Source organism: Rhopilema esculentum, chromosome 6, assembly GCF_057945365.1.
Source record: "Rhopilema esculentum isolate cy_ngs chromosome 6, ASM5794536v1, whole genome shotgun sequence".
In the NCBI taxonomy this organism is placed as follows: Eukaryota; Metazoa; Cnidaria; class Scyphozoa; order Rhizostomeae; family Rhizostomatidae; genus Rhopilema; species Rhopilema esculentum.
This window is the reverse complement of record NC_142820.1, coordinates 6,344,942-6,364,860: the sequence shown is the minus strand read 5'-3', so window position 1 is coordinate 6,364,860 and position 19,919 is coordinate 6,344,942. Positions and strand designations below refer to the sequence as shown.

The 19,919-nt window shown below is 35.1% G+C and overlaps 3 protein-coding genes across 3 annotated transcripts; 1 reads left to right on the top strand and 2 right to left on the bottom strand.

Annotated features, from left to right (window-relative positions):
* Positions 1-1,499: 1,499 nt before the first annotated feature.
* Positions 1,500-7,368, bottom strand: LOC135686476 (uncharacterized). Its single transcript, XM_065202718.2, has 5 exons — positions 7,198-7,368; positions 6,377-6,666; positions 5,323-5,573; positions 4,668-4,765; positions 1,500-1,699 (listed from the first exon to the last, which is right to left on the bottom strand). Exons 2-5 carry the CDS (start codon positions 6,651-6,653, stop codon positions 1,588-1,590), a joined length of 738 nt encoding a protein of 245 aa, XP_065058790.2. The 5' UTR covers positions 6,654-6,666; positions 7,198-7,368; the 3' UTR covers positions 1,500-1,587.
* A 37-nt stretch (positions 7,369-7,405) lies between these two features.
* Positions 7,406-11,114, bottom strand: LOC148960106 (uncharacterized). Its single transcript, XM_089109050.1, has 3 exons — positions 10,919-11,114; positions 9,325-9,591; positions 7,406-8,890 (listed from the first exon to the last, which is right to left on the bottom strand). Exons 1-3 carry the CDS (start codon positions 11,112-11,114, stop codon positions 7,407-7,409), a joined length of 1,947 nt encoding a protein of 648 aa, XP_088965176.1. The 3' UTR covers position 7,406.
* A 193-nt stretch (positions 11,115-11,307) lies between these two features.
* On the top strand, positions 11,308-17,754 carry LOC135686504 (proteasome maturation protein). The gene is made up of 6 exons (XM_065202750.2): positions 11,308-11,417; positions 13,962-14,059; positions 15,502-15,562; positions 16,272-16,373; positions 16,871-16,961; positions 17,578-17,754. Exons 1-6 carry the CDS (start codon positions 11,397-11,399, stop codon positions 17,646-17,648), a joined length of 444 nt encoding a protein of 147 aa, XP_065058822.1. The 5' UTR covers positions 11,308-11,396; the 3' UTR covers positions 17,649-17,754.
* The last annotated feature ends 2,165 nt before the right edge of the window (positions 17,755-19,919 follow it).

The following is a 19,919-nucleotide window of genomic DNA, read 5'->3' as shown; positions in this document are numbered from 1 at the left end:
ATTCGATACATATCTTGAACTACGTGTTTAGTGCAGGAACATATGCTTGGCAAACCCTGTGTATTATTCCATGCAGATGTACAATTTTCGTGTATAGAACAGGACGGTTTTAAGTTGCTACTCCGAGTTTCACATCTAGATGTAGATATACTTTGCTTCGTTTGTGAATGCCTGAATAAGAGCCTCTCTGCGGGGAAATTAGCTGGGGTAAGCCATTGTTTAAATAAAAAGGAGGACAATAGCCTGCTGTTAAATAAAATGGAAAATTACTCGGGCTGGAGGAGCAATTGCTTTTATGATAAAAAGGCACCGGGTTGAACGGAACCGCTCCAATCCATTTTCTGAAGTACTTTAAATCAATGTGATTTGTTTGTGATGCTGTTACTTCGAAAGCTCTTCTAAAAGGGATATATTTTTAGCGGAATCCAGAAAAAATGTTCAAAATCCATGCAAACAATTTTCTCCAACTCTGAAAAAGTTGGGGCTTGGGCGTGGCACAGTTATTTTTTTGCTTTCATTGTAATAAGGATCAATGATGAATTACAGCAATGATAATGAGAAAAAATTCGCATTTGGCATTTGGATTTATATTAAAATTGATCGTCCCCATTGTCCTGATAGAAAAAATGCACAAGTTATTTGCCTGCCAGAACTCCACAGGCAGAAGTTTAACAAAGGAAAGTAAATTTTTCCTTTGAGAAATGGCAAGTGCCAATCAGCGTCGTGGAATTGTGGTCCAGTAACCAGATCAGTAATGGTGGTGTTCGATTTCGTCAAATCTGGCTATGTTTAATCCAATAACTAGGATGTGGTTTTGAAAGGTTTTTGAAAATAGGCCTTCTAAATCTAGCTATTTGCAAAAAGCGAACACTCTTGGTCTCTTTGAAAGCCGATCTTCTCACAAATGCCACTGTTTGAAATGGGCGTATGATAACTGCTCGAGTCAATCATTTAAGCCTGCACAGTCAAACATAGAATATGATACATTTGCTAATCTAATACCAGAAATTTAAGACAATCAAATATCAAATAAGGAAATAGGCCAAAACCTCTCCGTATTTGCCAATACTTTCAGCGCCATCATCCAAAATCACAACTTAATGAGCGAAAGAGGGACCAACTTATTATTAGCCGGCAGGTCCACTGCACATGAACCATTCTGTCTGTTAGCTAATGCTTTTGTCGCAAAAACCAAAAGAAGGATTTTTTTAAAAATCCTGTGAAGCACAACAGTAAGTTTTCGTCTTGGAAGGAAAGATTAAACGCAGTTTAGAGCGCCTAAGTTTGATACCTAAGCGGGCCCCAAGCAAAAAGGGCCCCCAAATCTCCTTCCTTAACTCAGTTAACATCTTGCTATTGCTTTTCGACAAGCTCGACACCATTAGGTGAGACCTTCTTACAGTCCGTAAATTGGGGCCCAGTCCCGTTTTACTTAAGGCCCCAGACACCTTCGTTAAACCACTGTTTGAAGGTGAATTGAACTAGAAAACTATAAGAAGAACGTTTAAAAGACATTTCGATAAGGTATTCATATAAATGACGAAATCATATAAGTATTACAAATTATATACAAGTTTGGGGGCACTTTCAATCTTTTTTCTTCCGTTTTTTCGTCTTCTTTTTGCTTAGTCTCTCGACACACGTGCCACAGTACCATTCAACGTCTTCACTCGGTGCCTGGTTGATTCCCACACAGATCCTGTAGTGACAGATGGGAACTTTAAATGATTGTTTAAAGAAACAGACTTAGGAAGGATTTACCGATTTCATTCTCGCAGACCATTTCTACTAGTAACTAAATAACTATATTATTTCTAGACAAAGCCTTAAATTGAAATAAAGTGGCTAGCAGCGATTTTTCTTAGCAAATCTGTTGTGGCTTTGTGATCCCCAGATTTAAGATTTGCATGTAACACAAGTTAATAAGTAAAGTCATCATTAGTTTCCCGATAAAAGTGCTCATTTCCTTGACTCCTCCTTACAATCTCTCAACAGAAATCTGGAAAAACATTTGAGATTTAGGAAATCGTATTTCTTGCGATAAGAATATAGTTAACATTTCCCGCATTCCTTCATGTTCTACTTATCGCTTAGCATTCGAAACCTCACAGCGAATAAGGAGAGAAGCACGAAAGGCGATTGGTTTGTTAGAATATTTTCTTGTGTCGCGAAAAAAAGGAAAATAGATAGCAACGGGCCATCAACAGTAATATAATTCATTCAATAACGCATTTTACATCCTCTTGTATTGTGGAGCTATGCACAGTATACAACTTGCATCGGCACGTTTCCCCAAGTCAGTCCATAAATAACAATTTAAAGAACCTCAATTTTCAAGAACTTCCAATTTATCCGAATGAAAATTTGAATAGAATGTAGCTTAATGACAAAAACAGCCATTTAAGTACATTTCGGAGGCATAATCAAGCTTGGGGGGGGGGGGGGAAATGATCGACTACCTTAAAAGGCGAGAAAAATTAGAGGTGTGAATGAAATATAAAATTTAGTGAAAAAATGCACGTCAAGGGTGTACACTTCTAATAAAGAAATTGGAAACGCAAACTTTAAGAAGAAAAGCATATTCAAGAGGGCCAAGGCAAACAAAAAGCAAATGGAGTTACTTAATTGTATATGCAGTCGAACCCCGTTGTGTCGTATCCCAGATAACTGAGACTTTCACCAAGTCTGACTGATTTTAAATTCCTATTGGGTTTTCTTACCTTATTAATGGCAATTGCCGTACCCCCGGATAATTGGACAGTCGCTAATTGGACAGACCATTTCCTTACCCTTTTTGACGGTCCGATTTAACGAGATTCAACTATAAGAAACAAGTCTCTTTTTATAAATATTGCCGGTCACACATTTTACGACTAGATGGAACCTGAACTTGCTTCCTTTGATTGCAATCCCTAAACTTTAGCTCGGTTTAATGGTCACGACAACTGGTAGGTTAAGACAGCAACCAGCTAAGAGACAAACTACCTTTGAAAAATCATTGCACTTATGAACCGTTAACAACGGAATTATCGAGGATGTTCCTTAACTGGCGACTTTAAAGGCCTTCAATGGCAAACCTTGACGATTGCTTCCTTATGAATGAAATATTTTAGTGTAAAGCAGCAAAGAAGACTGATAGCGCAATTTCTCACTTTTAGCGCAATTTCTCTAAAGCTTCTTAATAAATTGCTTTGTCAAAATCATTTATAAATCTACCTTAATCTTTCAAACTCGAAGGGGAAGGCGCAGATAATGAGGTTAAGTCTTTGGGCTCATGAAGCTTGTTAAATTTGGGCAGAAATTTAGAAAGCGGATTAGTTTTGATTAAAATTAAACTCATTGCTTAAGTGTTCATAATTCGGGTAATAATAACAAAGTAAAGGTAAAGATGAGTTTGAATGGCAATTACGTCAAAATTCTTGGCGCTTACACCTTAAGCGTCTTTCTTAATTAAGAAAGTAAACGGATAACTTAAGCTAGATTTGATTTCAACTGGTTATCAAACTTAATATCGCTGTGGTTCCACATCGCATCAGCAATTTATTAATAGCCATAGATGACAAACGAGCTGATTTAGAAAGCATCCCAAATCTTTTTTGAGAGAAGAACAAGAGATTAGGTTATATAGGAGAATAAAGGGTAGAAAGATAAAAAATTGGCGTTTTGTGTAGACATGCGAGGGAGAATATTCAGATAATGAGAAGTGCAGAAGAAAGCGTCTTTAATAATGTAAAGTTTTATGATAACCTGATCATGTATTAGCATAAAAGCTAATCAAAATAAAGAACTATGCAAAGAAGGCAGAATCGTGTGCCTACCGTAAAGCATTTGAAAACTTAGACGTCTTACTTAATCATAAAAGAAGTTGATTTTGCAATCAAATATCTTTTCTTTGGCCACCTGATAAAGTTTCTGTCCATCAACCTCTGACCATAAACTTGGCTGTTTTAATTGAAAACTTGTTCTTCCTTATCTGAAGACCGTTTTGCAAAATCATAATTTGCGTAACTGTATCACACACAAATATATTCAGGGCAGGGTTTCAGCTAGGCCAACAAAATTTCCTAGTCGACTGTTCCTATTTTTTTAGCAGCCTTCTCTTGAGAAACCTATTAAGATCTTAATCTCTCTCTCTAAATTAAAATTAAGTTCACAATAACATTGTGTTTGAATGAAATCTTGTAAGCTTCGACAGCATTGCTAGAAAAGAAAGCTTGGGTTTTGAAGCTCATAAGGAGGAAATTGCAGGGGCCGCGCCAGCCACAAAATAGTGGGGTTGACAATGAAGGGGTGGAGCTGATAAAGGGGTCCTGGTGAGACAAAGACCGCACTTTAAAAAAGAACTGTTTAGCACGAGCTAACTGTTTAGATGTCTTTATTTTAGTTTCTTTCTATTTACGGAAATGATGATCCAATACACCATGTCAGCTAAGATTTGAAAAGAACTGTAACTGACCATAAAAATTAAAAAAATTTCCGATCTCAGAGAAGAAAACTAACATGCCACCCCCCTCCATCCTTATGTATTTTTTATCCAGTTTTAGGGAGAATTAGAAAATCAATCTTAAAAAGAGATGGATGGACATGTCCACCCCAGTCCACCCCGTGGCGCCGCATCTGGGAATTTGGATTGATGCTTATGATAAACTGATTTGGTCATTTCTTACCAGTGATACCATCCATCACATGAATCACAACCAATCATAGGACTGCCATCATCTGGTCGCAAACACGCTGGACAGTACCAAACCTGAGTCGTTGTTGGCTGCAAAAAAATCCGACATTCTCAAAAACGAAAGCAGCATTCTGAGCTGATGATCGGTCAATAACAAAAACAGATGTAAAACGGTCAATCATAAAAAAGGTACAAAACGTTGTGTTAAGTAATTGATTCTTTGATTTCAACGTCAGTACACCAGAATCTGAGATGCAAGAATCATTCTTAATATCAGGTGAATCGCCAATTTTCTTTTGTAAATGTTTTGTGTTAAAAAATACGAAGCAAAGGCTTAGCCGTCTATTTTTTCTACATCATTTATCCATTTGTATCTAATTTTCTCACTCTTTAACGTCACCCTACTATTTCTTGATTATCCTCTATTCCATTTCTATTTCAATCTTTTCTTAGCTTTATTCTCCTCTATTCCCTGTCCTTTGATATGTGAAAATTTCCTAACTCCCCTTAACTTCTATTGTTCTTGGTGTATAACCGTTTTTAAGTCTTTTCATTATTAATCACTACTCTGCGATTCATTCAAAGATCTGATTAAGCAACCTCAACCCAAGTAACTTAAATGAAGCCATTAAAACGACAAAAAATACCTCAGTGATCGTTTGAATGAACAACCCACGTGATACCGATTGGTCTCCCACAGAGGCGCCAGAAGGTGGGGAAGATAAGAATTGGTCAGGTTGATAATTCTCACTCTTTGAAGTGGACGATTTTCTAGCTTTCTCTGTCTTTTTTGGAGATTCGACTTTCTTCGCTGGCGCTTTCTTTGACGACTCTGATGAGGAAGATTTTCTACTCGAGTCACTCTTCTTTGACGCGCGTCCTTTTTTTCCAGAACCTTCTAAAATGCAATAAAATCAAATAGTTAGCTTGAATATTGCTGAAACAAAGGCTTTCAATAATTTTTGATTAAGATATTTTTGTGCACTTATTCAAAAATGGGTACTGCAAGAGAGAAGCCAGTCGGGATTTTGAATATGTGCTGGCTGGTACTGCGTTATGATAAGAGAGCAGTGAAGTTTCGAAAGAATATTAACTTTATGCGGCCCGAGAAAATACTCAATTCGAGACGGGGGAAGGGGCTCAAACAAGTTAAAGCATTCGATATTCCCGCAAATCTTATTATGAAAGTTTGCAGAGAAGTCATAATCTATTTTCCAATCAGGTTATTGAAATGGATGACCTACTCAGGAGCTAAGACCTACTCAATTAATGTATCAATACTCTTTCTCAAAATAATAAAAGTACGGCCTTCAAGACTGTCCTGCTACTCAAGCGATTTGAACACGGTGTTTGTGACTTCACGATTATGCGGAGGGCTCGGGCAAACTCGCACGTGTTAGGAAAATTTTGGGTGGTTAACTTCGATGCTCAATAACTCGAAAATGGTGTTGAATATAAAAAACTGATTATGTCTCAGGTATCTATGTTGTTAATTCTGCAGTTCAGTTCACTTTACAGAATACCAACTTAAATATTAGGAAAAGTATAATCAAAGAAACCCATTCTATAGTCCATAAAAAATGCAAGCTCAACTGTTATTTAGCTGATGACCATGTTTTAGAACAACGAATTTCCTTCGTTAAGGAGGGAATTCCAGTACATTGCTTTTGCTGTACCCACATAAGAAAAGGAACTCTCTACCTTTCTTCGATGAGCTCCCCTTTTTAATATCCGTCTTTTTCATACGTTCAAAAGAATCCTCGTCTTCATCAGGTGAATTGAAGGCATCGTTAATTACAAGCGGTTCAATTCTTACAGCTGGTTCCGGTTTTTTCACTTTTGGGGTCGACTTTTCCACAGGAGTCTTGGTCTTCGTCTTGGCCTTGGTCTTGGTTTTCTGCTTCCTTGGAGTTGGTTCAGGTTGAGGGGAAACAACCTTAGGAGATTGGGATTCAATTGGGGATGAAATGGGGGACATTTCATGAAGTTTCCTAAAAATGAGATATATCGATTTCTCACTACTATGCTGTCAACTGCAACTGCATAGATAATTTCAGATTGAATTAGTGTTCATAAAGCGAAAATTCTCGTACAGAATGTAGGAAACAGTATTTTCAATCAAATGGTTATTTGAAAGAATGATTATGAAACCTGATCAAATTAGAACGTAGTTTTAAAGAATTTTTTGCTGAGGGCCATTCCATATCCCTCGATATATAATCTTAAAGATTTTTACCTTCAACCGGCTATTTTAGCTTTTCACCTTGGCACTTGAACAACCACCCCAGAATGTCCTTATGTGGAAAAAATGTTCACCAAGCTCTAACCTAACCCTTGAAATTAAATACCTTCTGCCTAATTACTAGACATGGATGGCTTCAAAATATAAAATCTATCAAGCTTTAAAAAAGGGTCGTGCCGTTTCTTCCCAAACTACATTACACATCGTAAGGCAATGTAGGTGTATCTAATCGAGCATTTTTGAAATGTCATCCATCAAACTATCAAACTATCAAACTTACAAATGAGAGGAAGAATCTTTTTTAGACTGATCTTGATAGTTCCCACTGGGTGCTCTTTTGAACGTAAGTTTCAAACTTGGTGTGTCGTGTTTTTTCCCCTTTCCAGAGTCTGCTCCCTTCTTTTCTGAACTCTCCTCCTGTAAAAATTCAAACAATAATATGTTATGTTGGCGTCTACCCCTACCAATGCCCTTTTACACAGTTAAATGTTAAAAATGAAAACTGTAACAAGAAAGATAAAATCGAGCACTTGCCGTTTTCTTTTTCTTATCCTTCTTCTTCTTCTTTTCGTCTCCTTTCTTTTTAGATGTCTTCCCAAATTCATTCAATCTTTCTTGGGGCTGGGCCTCGGGCGTCCTGTACTCTGGTGAGCTCAGGCTGGAAGCGTGCGAAACCGCTACACTGAAACGAGGCGAAGACAAAGAAGGGGACTTCATACTTGAAGGTGACTTAAATTCATCGTCAGAGGTTTGTTTCTTCAAAGGCAAACTGGCAACCATATGTTGTCTTTCGAAAAAAGAACTTTTATCATTGTCTTTATTCAGTGCCTTTGACTTTACTGACTTAGATTTTTTCTTACTCTTTTCTGCTGAAGACTTTTTCTTCCGGTCCACAGACTTTTTTTTCAAAGATGACACGCAAATGCTTTCCTCAACAGGTGTGCTGTGCAAAGGTCTGCTCTTTAAAGGCTCAGGGGTTGAATGCATTTTTTCATTGTTGCTTTGTACAGGTGAGAATAAATGTTCTGGTTTATGCTCCATCTTTTGAGCTCCCTTTGTAACTGCGTGTGCCACAACTGTAGCTCTTGGTTCTGGTGGGCTTTTTAATATATGAGGTGACGCAAAAAGTTGAGGTGATCCAGCAAATGAACTAACTTGCTGAGATTTTAGCTTTTTTCCACTAGCAGGTGTCACTTTCTCTTTCGACTTTTTCGATCTTTTTGCCTTTTTCACTTTCTTTTCCTCAAGACTTGTCACAACATCAGGGCGCGGGACCGGCTGGCTCAATGTTGTATGGTACATTGGGCTATTGGCTGTTTTTTTATTTGCAACCGGAGATTTGTCAGACACTGGGGGTGACATGATATTTGATGAAAACTTATTCAGAGGTGATGCCAGTGGTTCCCGCCCAGGATGCTCAACATGAGATAAATTAGAAAAACCATCATCAGAATCAGTCTTTGCTGCTGTTGGGAATGAGGTTCCAGTTGCTATAGAAATGTGATGCCTGTCTTTTGGCTTCATCTCATATGACTGCTGGTGACTTTTCACATTTTGACTTTGAGATGATGGGGAAAGAATTTTTTGCTTCAGGGCAGGTTCTGGGGAAAACAATTCCTGCTTGCTTTTCTCTTTTGGTGAATTTTTGTCCCATAATGATGCAGGCCTTCTTTCTTCGATAACCCTTTTTAAGCTATTCTCACTAAATGAGTCTGTTGGGAAACCTGGTGAGGGGAAAGGCACAAAATTCTGCTTTGTTATCATTGGACTACCTGTTGAAGGCCCAAGACTTGGCATATCTGGTCGCACAAGACTTGGTAGATACAATTGATTATCCATCAATGGCTTTTTGGGCTCAACTGGAGAAAAAGGAGGACTATCTGCTGGTCTCTTCCTAGATTCATGAGAAGGTACAATATCACTGGCTTCAATACCAGGCTCTGTTGCCAACTGCAGGGGTATCTTCTCTTCATCTGTAAAAAAAGGTATGGTTGTTTTTTGCTTGACAAAGTATGAATTTTCATGAAATAAAAAATTTCAATGAGACCAAATCATGTGTACATAATTTATACATTGAAATCCAAGTCGTACTGTGCCTTCATAATTAATAAAAATAATTATTTTTGAAATTTATAAAAAAAGCTGAAATGAGTCTGGAGTTCTGAAGTTCCTGTTTGTAGAAAATCAACATATTTGAATTTAAAAAATATGAGAAGAAAATTAGCAGGATTTTTAGTTTTTTGATGAATTATTGTAAAAAAGCTTAGCATTTTAAAAACGTTTTGTCAACCCATTTTTACAAAATGTGAATTTCAGCTCCAACATCTGTTTACATATGTGTAAAAACAGATGTTTACATAAAAGCAAATAACATATCAATATTTTGCAATGATAAAATCAAGAATACCTTCTTTTATCTCAACCTCTTCACCTTTCTTTAATAAAACTTTACCAAGGGTTGGCATGTACTCTTCATACCATTCTTCCCTTGAAGCTATCTCTTCTTCTGCTGGAAATTCAATGCTATTTTTTGCCTCCAACTGAAGTTTTGGCACAGATTTGACAAAATGGATTGACTCTACCTGATGTACATAATCTTCAAGTTCAGGTAGTTGCACTCCGAGGTGATCAAATGCTAACCCAAGATCATTCAGGGTAACATCATTATGCAAAGCTAAAAACAAACAAATTATTAGTTTTAAATCTAAAATTTAGCTGACTCTTTAAAGATACATGTCAGAATTTCATTAAAAACCTTTACCAAAACATTCTCAAAAAAGCCCAAAGCAATGTGGCCAGTGAAACAAGTTAAAATGTAACCATCAAACCTTGTTGTATTTTTTGTCTTGTGTCTAGGACAGTGTTAATTAAGATGAAAAGGGTACAAAATTGGATTAGCAAGATCTATGGAGTCCTCACTTGACCGGTAATTTCTTAACTCCAAGGAACATACTTTTATATTTTTTATATGGCAGCAGGTTAAATAACAGGATCCTCACCAGCATAATGCTCTGTATGGGCTCCCTAAAATGCCACATAATATTTTGCACAACATGATTAATGTATCTTAATGTTTTTCTTTTTCCTTTGATACAAACTTTAAAGCTCATATGCCAAAGTCAACATAAAGGGGGTTCTCTCCCCTTTGATAGCAAGCTTTTAGAGTCTTTCTTAAGAGTTACACCATTTATGAACTAATTTGTATTTGTATTGGTTTAGTATTTGTATATTACCTCCATATTAATTTTGTTTCTTTGTTTGACTTTTGTTGAGTTTGAACTATGAATCATGATCATCTCAATTATCATCATCATTATTAGATGTAGATATAGAGATGTAGATTAGATTAAAACCTACCAGTATTAAAACTTATTTTTCTGGTCATTTGAGCATTAACTTGATTTTGCTTACAATAAAAGGCTTTAAATTAACAAATGAAACATGATCTAATTGAAACTTTAAGTTTATTTCTTAGTTCATTAATTATTTCATTTATTCACAAATAGATTAAAAGAAAAATAGAAAACTGACAGAACTAAAACAAGGCTTAAATATACCAAGTTTCAAGCAAATTGAAAACTTATTATACTTTTACTCTAATATTAAGCAGTGGCACATAAATCTTAACATTCAACAAATGGTATTTAGTTCATCCGATATTAATTAGATTTCTCATAGCTTGATCAATATCACAGATATAGCACAAACAATTTTTTTGGCACGCATTAAAATTTGATGTACCTTGAAACACAATAACTTGCAAAAACACACCCAGATCTTCAATTGTGCACCAAATTTATTTGTTGCACACAACAAACCTTAAAGCCCTGACAAGTCCAACAAAGAAATGTGGCCAATTTACTAAGGGCCATTGATTATTTTTGTTTTATGTAGTGAAATACTATTTAATGAATATTGGAAAAAATATCAGTCTGGCAAAAAGGGGTTAGGCAACTGGTGTGTTAAGAAATCTGCAACTTTGTTATTGAAAAATAACTCACAATTTTGACAGTAGTCAGCTGCAACTTTGGATAACTTCTTGATGTATCTTTCCAAGATATCTGTCAACACTCCAAGTGAAGACTTTTGCATTGAGTTCCATCCTAATGAATGACAAATCTGTGCAACAGCTACTTTTAAAACTTCGCGATCAAACGATGCGTTTTGCATTTGCGAACTGTTTTTCGCCTGACGCATTTTAGGCCCATCAGCAACACCACAACACAACTTCCAATTTGTGCTACTTAAACAATAATTCTGTTCCCTATTCTAGCTTTTATACAAAGAAGCAATCTAATAGTTAATGAGTGTGCAAAAAATATTACAGATTGCTTGAAGAACTTCCATATCTTTGAATTGTTGTGCATAACAGATTACACAACACCTCCTACTCCTCTCCTACACTGTCGTCCATTTTGCATTTTATCGACGAGCGAGTTGAGGTGGAAAACGAGGCCAATCCTCATTCTGTACTTCTCTATGCTTTGCAAAATGGCGGAGGTGAGTGACACTGCAAAATTACAGTTTTATTTATTATATTTGATATTTACTTAGCAAGACATATTCAAGTGAAAAATACATTTCATCAAAATTAATCTTAGCTGATCCTCTCGGCTAGATTCTCTATTTGTGGTGGCTGTTTGATTCTAAGTGGTATGCCTACAGCCTATAGGCCAAACTGTTCCTGCGCTACACACGCAAACACAAGCTTAAACACTTTTTAGCGTCAAACTAATTGTAAGATTTGTCATATTGGTTTTCGATGGTATTATCATTAATTAAGGAAAAGCTTAAAACAGCCTGATCATAATGAAAACAGCTGATAGACACGTTTAGTTAGTTCTTATGCCGTGTATCTGATATTTAGTTTCCTTTTTGTAATTCTTTTTTGTATCTGTATATGTAGTTTAATTGAAGTTGTATGCAGTGGAATTTTAAAAAAATGAAACTGAACTGAAAAAAATGAGAGACAGAGTTCTATCAAGGCCTTTTACTGTGCGCCCTATGCTTTTGACAAGTTTATTTAGCAATATTAATTTGGTTTAGATATTTCTAGCAAAAATTGGCAAAAACTTGAATTTGAGTTTCTTAATGTCAGGGTATAAAAGATGGAACACAGAAACAATATGTATTTTATAAAAGTATAAGAAAATAAGCAAAATTAGATCAAAATAGAAGAATGATGTGTAATGATAATAAGACAGATTGTGTTTACAATGCACATGACTTTGATTAATACTAGGATCATGTGCAATTAGGCCAGAATTTTTTGACTAGATAGTTAGGGTTTCTTAAAGTTAATGGTTTATTTTATTTTTGTAATATATTTTATCTTTGGCTTTTTACAAATCTAATGGAAGAGAGTTCAGAAGTTTTCTACCCTTAAATGTAAGGAAGTTTCTATTAAGATCAGTTGATATTTTTGGCAGATTATAATCAAGGAAGGAATGCCAGTTTCTTTGTTTTTAGAAATTCTTGTTCTAGACTTTACGGAAAAGCTATGTCATGGCAACCATGAAGGTATGCCAAACAATTACTTTGTCTGGGCAAAAGCAGAAAAAATTTTGAAGCCAAAGCAGATGATAATTATGTATGCCACTACACGAACAAGGGAATTAACTCCACCCAGAAGGTCTTTAGACCTAAATAAATGGAATAAAGCTTCAAACATTGATATTTGATTAGAAATCCTAAGTATTGATTGTTAGTTAATAGCAAAATAACAACTGGAGCAACTTAAATGATCAATGGGGACATTAAGAGAAGATAGATACTAACCATCTAGCCTTTTTCCCCTTTAGCATGCAAGTGATATAGAAACAAGATAGTCAGGTCATTTGATTCTTCAGTAGCAGAGTTTTCAAGATTCATGCGAGAAAAATATGAAGAAAAAAGGACAAAAACCAAATTATGATATTCCGGTCTTTTGATCATAAGCTGTGGCATTTCCAGAAACTTGTTTCAAACAGAAACTTAAGAAACTCCATCAACAACTGCTTAAAGATCTGCTGTTAACTAACAAAGAAGATTCTAAATTTTACAGGGTCTTTTCTTGTTAGTCAACATTGTATAGTTAGGGTTTCTTAAAGTTAATGGTTTATTTTATTTTTGTAATATATTCTATCTTTGGCTTTTTACAAATCTAATGGTAGAGAGTTCAGAAGTTTTCTACCCTTAAATGTAAGGGTAAGGGTCTTTTGATCATAAGCTGTGGCATTTCCAGAAACTTGTTTCAAACAGAAACTTAAGAAACTCCATCAACAACTGCTTAAAGATCTGCTGTTAACTAACAAAGAAGCTTCTAAATTTTACAGGGTCTTTTCTTGTTAGTCAACATTGTGTGTACTTAAAATCAAGACGTTCTGTATCAGAATAAAAAATTGTGAAGTTGTGTGATTCTTAAGAAGAATGTTGGTATTCTCAAATTAAACTCTAATTCCATATAATTTGCATAGAAATTAAGCTGTATCCAAGAAGGTGACTGTATGGAATGTCTGATAACAAAAGGCAGTTTCACATATCCTTGTGGCTTCCATCATACAAATTTTATTAAACTTTGCTGATGGTGAAATATAGTTTCTTTCAGCTAACATTTATGTGACAAAGTTGGCATCTTCCCTTTTCATCATGCTATCTAAAATATGGTGGCCTATCTCACACCAGCAACTTGGTGTGTTCATTGTATCTACTCTTCCATAATTGCTTTTTGCCATTCCTTGTATGTTGCCTCAGTTGTGAATTAAATACTAGCTGGGTAGCTGGTTGGATTTAGAAATAAATCACTTGAAATGGGATTTTTGAAAATCTTTGATAAAGCACCACTAGTTATCTATGGATATCCAGTCAACCTGATTATATTTCTGATTGGGAGTTAAAAGTACCAAAATTATGCTTCCAATGTCCCAATATATTTGCTTAGAACCTGCTGTTAGTACCAGTCTGTCAAAGAAGGACCATGTCTATGTGAATAGGATGTTAATATTTTTCATTAATTTGTTGTGTGCTGCTCCTGGAAAATACAATATTATGTTTTCCTTCTTTTAGGGCAAAAGGTTCATGTCTTTACTTCCCAGTGATGGTTATTCTGAAGAAAGTTTTGTAAAGCCAGGGGTGTTTGGCATTCATGATACACTTAGAGACGGGTAACTATTCATTTATTTAGCCAGTCCTTGTAATATGAGGGGTGTAATCACACACCAACACCTCCACACATGCCTAGATTGTCCAAGGCATGCAAACATTGCACACACAAACAAAAAATTTCTGACATTAATTTCCCATGGTCTCATGATTGTTTATCTTTTCCCTTGTTACTTGACCACAATATGATTTTTCCAATTTTCGGAAGTGATGTTTGGCTTTTAACTGAATGCTCCTTTCAACTTAGCGTCCCGTCCTTAAGCTAAGCCGTTAGCATGTTAAGTGTAATAACTGATTTCCTGTCAAAACGAAATTGTGCCCTGAAAGCAAGTAGCTGTTGGAAACATTTTTAATTTGCTCTTGTAACTTTGGAGAGTGACGAGGACTTTTGAAAGATGGCTGCTAAGGGCAACAAAATCTGTTCTGTATTGATTGAATTGAGTTTGCTCTTGCACATATTGGAGTAGCTTTTACCTTTCTTGCTCCCTTTACCAATTTTATCAGGTTTGCACTTCAAATTTTCTTACAAGTGCGATCGCACACGCAAATTTGTTTACATGTGTGATTTGCCACACACACGTAATTTTGCTAGCGAAAAAGACTGCTTGAAGATATGTTCATATTGTTTCTAAAGAAGCTTGAAGTCAAATTCACTAAACTTAGAGGCAGTTCTCTTAGTTTCCAAGGTTTTGAAGTATTCCTGTATGAGATTTCACAAAATAGTTCTCATGGCAGGCAATTTCCTTTTTTAAATTAAGTAAGATTTTGAACAAAGGAATAGTTCAGTTTTAGAAGATGTCATTCCTATCATTTTGGCTACTTTTATTTTGTTTGTCACTTGCCAAGAAGATTTTTAGATTATAAGAATGTAGCTTTTTCTCCAAATTAATTTAAACTATAATAAAATGATTGGTTTTGTTTCTGAATCTTATATTTTATTAATTCTCAAACAAACCTCCCTTGGAACTTTTCAATCCAGTATATTTTCAAATAGAGAATAAATCATAGGAGTGGGGGGGGGGGGGTTTAATTAGGTTGGAGAATTATAAAAATAATCTGAAATTTGTCTTACAGTAACCCCTTTCAAGCATTTTCAAGTTTATTTTGTGAATTGAAACATTTTGCAAGAAACAAGGAAAAAATAGAAATGCAAAAATATTTTGTTTGTTGCCATGTAATGTCAAAATTGTCTATGTCAGTGTGGGGGCCGTTTGCTGGTAGCTTATATGATTGCAGAGTAATTTGAGGATTTATGGTAATTGAAATAATATCTTGTACCATCTGATTGCCATTCTGTGATCAAGGTCTTGTAACATCAGACCCCTGACAATTCTGCACCCCTTGGAGCATTTGTTACTAGTGTTTGAAAGGAATCTGCTTCAGCTACCCTTTTCATAGGCCCTTGCATTTAATGTTTGAATTTATTTGTTTGATTATATTTCAGTATCACAAGTGTTCGGGGACAGTCTGTGGTAGCACATCCACTAGAATTCTCAGAAAAAAATGTAAGTTAATTGCAATTTTTACTTAAATTTTGGTATCTCAAAATTAGTATCCAATTTCTAATGAAAAAAGAGAATTCTGACTAGAAGATTTTAAGACTGGTTCAAAATTCCATAAATTCAATTATTTTATTGGCCTTTTTTACAGTTTGAATACTAGCACATGCTATTGAAAACTCCTTGTAAATATAGGCTTATTTTCTTAACCAAAATTCAAGTTTTGCAATTAAATTTTGCTCTTTATATTTCAGTATTGCTTTATTTGTCAGAGCATGTGAACATAAGCATAAACACTTATTGTGTCCTTGTATCCAATTTCAATTCAGGTGTTTAAAAACTCCATGAATTCAGGCCTAAGGATGATCTATACTTTATGTTTTGGCTTGTATGCAAAGATTTGGAAAAAATCCTTTAAACCCTTAAACAGAAAGTGAAAAAGGAAAAAAATAAATATTTCAGTTTTTTAGATGTTAAAGAAGATAAGGCCTGCTTTTCTTTGCTCATGTGCAACACATTTTTAGTGTTATATCGCATGTTTGTTTTGTTTGCTTGTATATTAACACATTGATACTTGATATTGAGTTTTGGCACCCAGTTAGAAAATTAATAAGTCATTCAAGATGTGTCATTAGTGTGCAGAGTATCTTTAATTTCCTGATTGTCTCATCTCTTATCGCCTTTAACTCCTATATAATCTTTTGTATATGTTTAGTACTACAAGAATAAACAAAAGCAAGAATTTACAGCTCTACGTAGTACCCAAGGTCTGCATATGCCAATGAAGTTGAAGATGGAAAGAACCATTTTATCGAAGGTATGTCATATTTTTATCAGAAGGCTTTAATTTTCTTGTGTTTTAAAATTATTTGATAAATACTTCTTTTTGTATTTTTATCTACCTAACTTCTGAACGTAGGTTCAGGACACTGAGAAGCTATGCTTATTGAGCAGTGTCCTGGTCCTTCCTCTCGATGTTACAGCACCTAGTGATTTCTATGCCTTCGACTGAGATGTGAACTGGTTACCCTCCTCACTCTTAGTGCGAGTTTGGTCATGCCAAGGAATCAAACTCTGGACCCTTAGATAGTTAGTCAAAATGTTTCTCGTTTATAAACATTATTTTTACTAAAAGATCAAAGCCCTAAAAAATTGTAGATAATAGGTTATCCACAAACAAATATTTTCGCGAAGAAGTAGGCCAGAGATAATTGTACTACATATGATGTACCTAAAAGGAATTCAGGTACCTCAAATTTGCCCAGTATAAAAATAACAATTTTCGAAGTTTTTACAGGCTATGTTTTTTCATAGATTCAACGACTTCCTGGATTGGAAAGTTCTAGAATCTCACTGAGGACTGTCATAGATGAGGATGAACTTGGTTTTGATGATATGCTTTGTGGTGGGTTTCTGATTTAGATGTCATTTTTCTCGTGATTATCAACTATTTTGCATGTCATGTTTCAACAAATCAACTAGCTTATTTCTTCTTAATTTCAATAACAGAATAGAATTTTTAGAACACTTTGACGTTAGTTTTATTAAAAATTATGTATTTGATAAACAAATCATGAAAAATTAGCATTTAAGGGATAGCCAATAACTCTTGAAATTTTTTGTTCCGAGTATTTTTATTTTACATGTTTTTTAATTGCAGCCAAGTGGCCATTACTTAATTTTTTATTATTTAACTTAAATTTTTTTTTGTTATGCTTAAGCTTTTCGTCTGACACTTGCATAGATCATAGAACATAGATCGAAACTCTGGGCAAGAAAATGTATTTACCCAGTTTTGGATTGAAATGGGCCTATCAGAAAACTGTTGAGGTTGCCCAATCAAAGCCGCTGCCCTACTGTCCAATTTATGTTCTGAAATTTTATACTCTGAAGATTGTCAGATAAAAAGTTTCAGTATCCAAAACGTTTCCTTTTTTAAAAATAAATTCTCTGGTGTTAATTTTACTAGTACACATATGCTTTGCATATACCCCTTGATTTTCTAGAATTTTCTCTTTTAGGCCCAAGGCATTCCTACAGTTTGGTTAGTGACCGTGAAGCTTTTGAAAGACAACACGGACTATTGCAATAGGCAAGGACCGTTCTTCTATTTATATAGACTTGCTTCCTATAAAGGAATAGGGACACTAGTTGTTTGTGAAAGGTTCTACTCAGTCATATTTCTTATTGATTCAAAATTTGCAGTTTTTTTGTTTGCTGGTAACAGCGCTGTTATTTCTACAAGTTTCCGGGCTGACACTTCTTAGAATATGAGAATTCGAACGGTGGTCAACAAGGAAGTACTCTAAGCAATGAGATTGACTCCAAGTTATTCACAGATGCAGTTTAAACATATAACTTGTTATTGTTCGAGCCAGGTAATAATTGTTCACAAGGTGGATTTTAAAACAATGATTATAAGGGGTTCAACGGGGAGTATGATATCTCCCAGGTGTCCCAGTCTACAAAGCACGCCCGTCGGCTATTATGAGACCATTAAAAGACGAATTGCCAATAAATCCTGAAATTGTCATTTGAATAGCTTTTTTCGCGCCCACGAGTTTTTTTAGGAGAATATGTCATATTGTAGTGCCGCAACAACATTCTCTTTTGTAGCGTTTGGTTCGAAAAATCTAGTTGGCTGAATTTTTAAGGTGTTGTCCATTGGAATATTATCATAAATAGTATGAATAGTTTCAAAATTTGCCGAGGACTTTTCTAGATGTGCTTGCTACGTGATTACTATATCACCGTAGATGTGTAAACAATTAAATTTTGGATGATTAAGAGCAAGGCTCTTTGAAGTACTGAAATTGCTATTAATTTTAATTTTTTATCTTGATTTTTATGCAAGAGTCAGGAACCATGAAATAGTACGATGTTGACTACGTATATTTTTTGGCTAGGCGGCCGGTGGGTCTATTACCATACCAAGTCAGATATAAGAGTTTGCGTTTCGGTTTGTTTTTCAGTGTAGATATAACAGCAAGCGATAACATTTTATACTATGGCTTACCTTGCCAGTGTTAACTCAGAAATTTTAAAATGAATTTATTGTTTGAACACCAACCTATCACTTCATTAAGAAGGGAGAGTTTCTGGAACCATTAATCACAGTCAGTCTAAAATGTTTTTGGCCTACTTCAAAATGCAAACCTTGGACGAAGATGGATGTTACTTTGAAAGGCTGAGAACGTATTTTAAGCAATAAATGCTGAAGCAGCATTCCGTAAGACTTGAGCTTATGCCTAACTGCCATCATTCCTCTGAAGCTTGCAGTGCTTCAGCTGTGCTATGTTATTTGAATACCTTTTTCTTTGTGTAATCAGCAGTGGCATAAATAAGCAATAAACAGTCGTTTCCTGAGAAGCCAAAATGTGTAAATAGTTTTCAAGGAAAATAATTAATTGCTCAGTTACTAAATATTCGTATTTTTACATTACTTCTATCATTCCAGATAATTTCTTTGAGCCACATACAACAAGTCTCAATTTTTACCCCAAATGTACTTGGGGTAAGCCCCCGTTGCAGCATGCAGAAGAATTCTTCTATCACCCTCGCCATCTCTCTCCTAGGAACATAGTGGCTTGAAAAGTGAACAAATAAAGTGAAAGGACTTTTAGGGCTAGTGGCCTCCATCATAAAGTCTATACCAATTTATTTAGAGCCGAGTTTTTCATAATAAGGCTGAGTTGCTGCCGTTAAAGAAATTATAAAATGAAAATACAAGGGACTAGGTGCCTCGTAACCCATTGTATGACAATGTCACCTTGTTTGGGATATACTAAAAAGTTTGAGCTTATCAAAGAATGTGAGAAACGGACGCGTTTTAGATGTTTACTCCGAAGATATAGACACGAGTTTTTAGTGTGAGCAGTGGATGCCATGGTAATGACTCGCTTTGTTTTCTTGTTTTCATGTTATTTTAGCCAGACAGAAGACAAAGAAGCGTGCAAGCAACTTTTGACCTTGTTGATTTGATACCTGTAAAAGTTGCTTTTTTGACAATTATAGACTTTTAAAACGCAACTAATAGTTTATTATTTCGAAAGGAAATACATATTTCAAATTCAAAACATTGAATTTTAAAATTTATATAATTTACTTAAATAGGATAGGTATCTAACATAAAAGTATACCTGCTTATCCTAACAATACAGTCACTAGCTTATCGTAATGATAACAATATAGGATAAATACTCTTCCACCCTTTATACTCTGTGTAGGGTAGCTCTATTTCAATTTTTCGCTCTAAACTAAAACCTCATTTCATTGTCTCGTATGTCTAATTTGAAAAATTATTCAGGTTTCATATGGTTTATGTTTTATTTATAAAGTTTGTTGTTTCTTTACTTTTATTGGG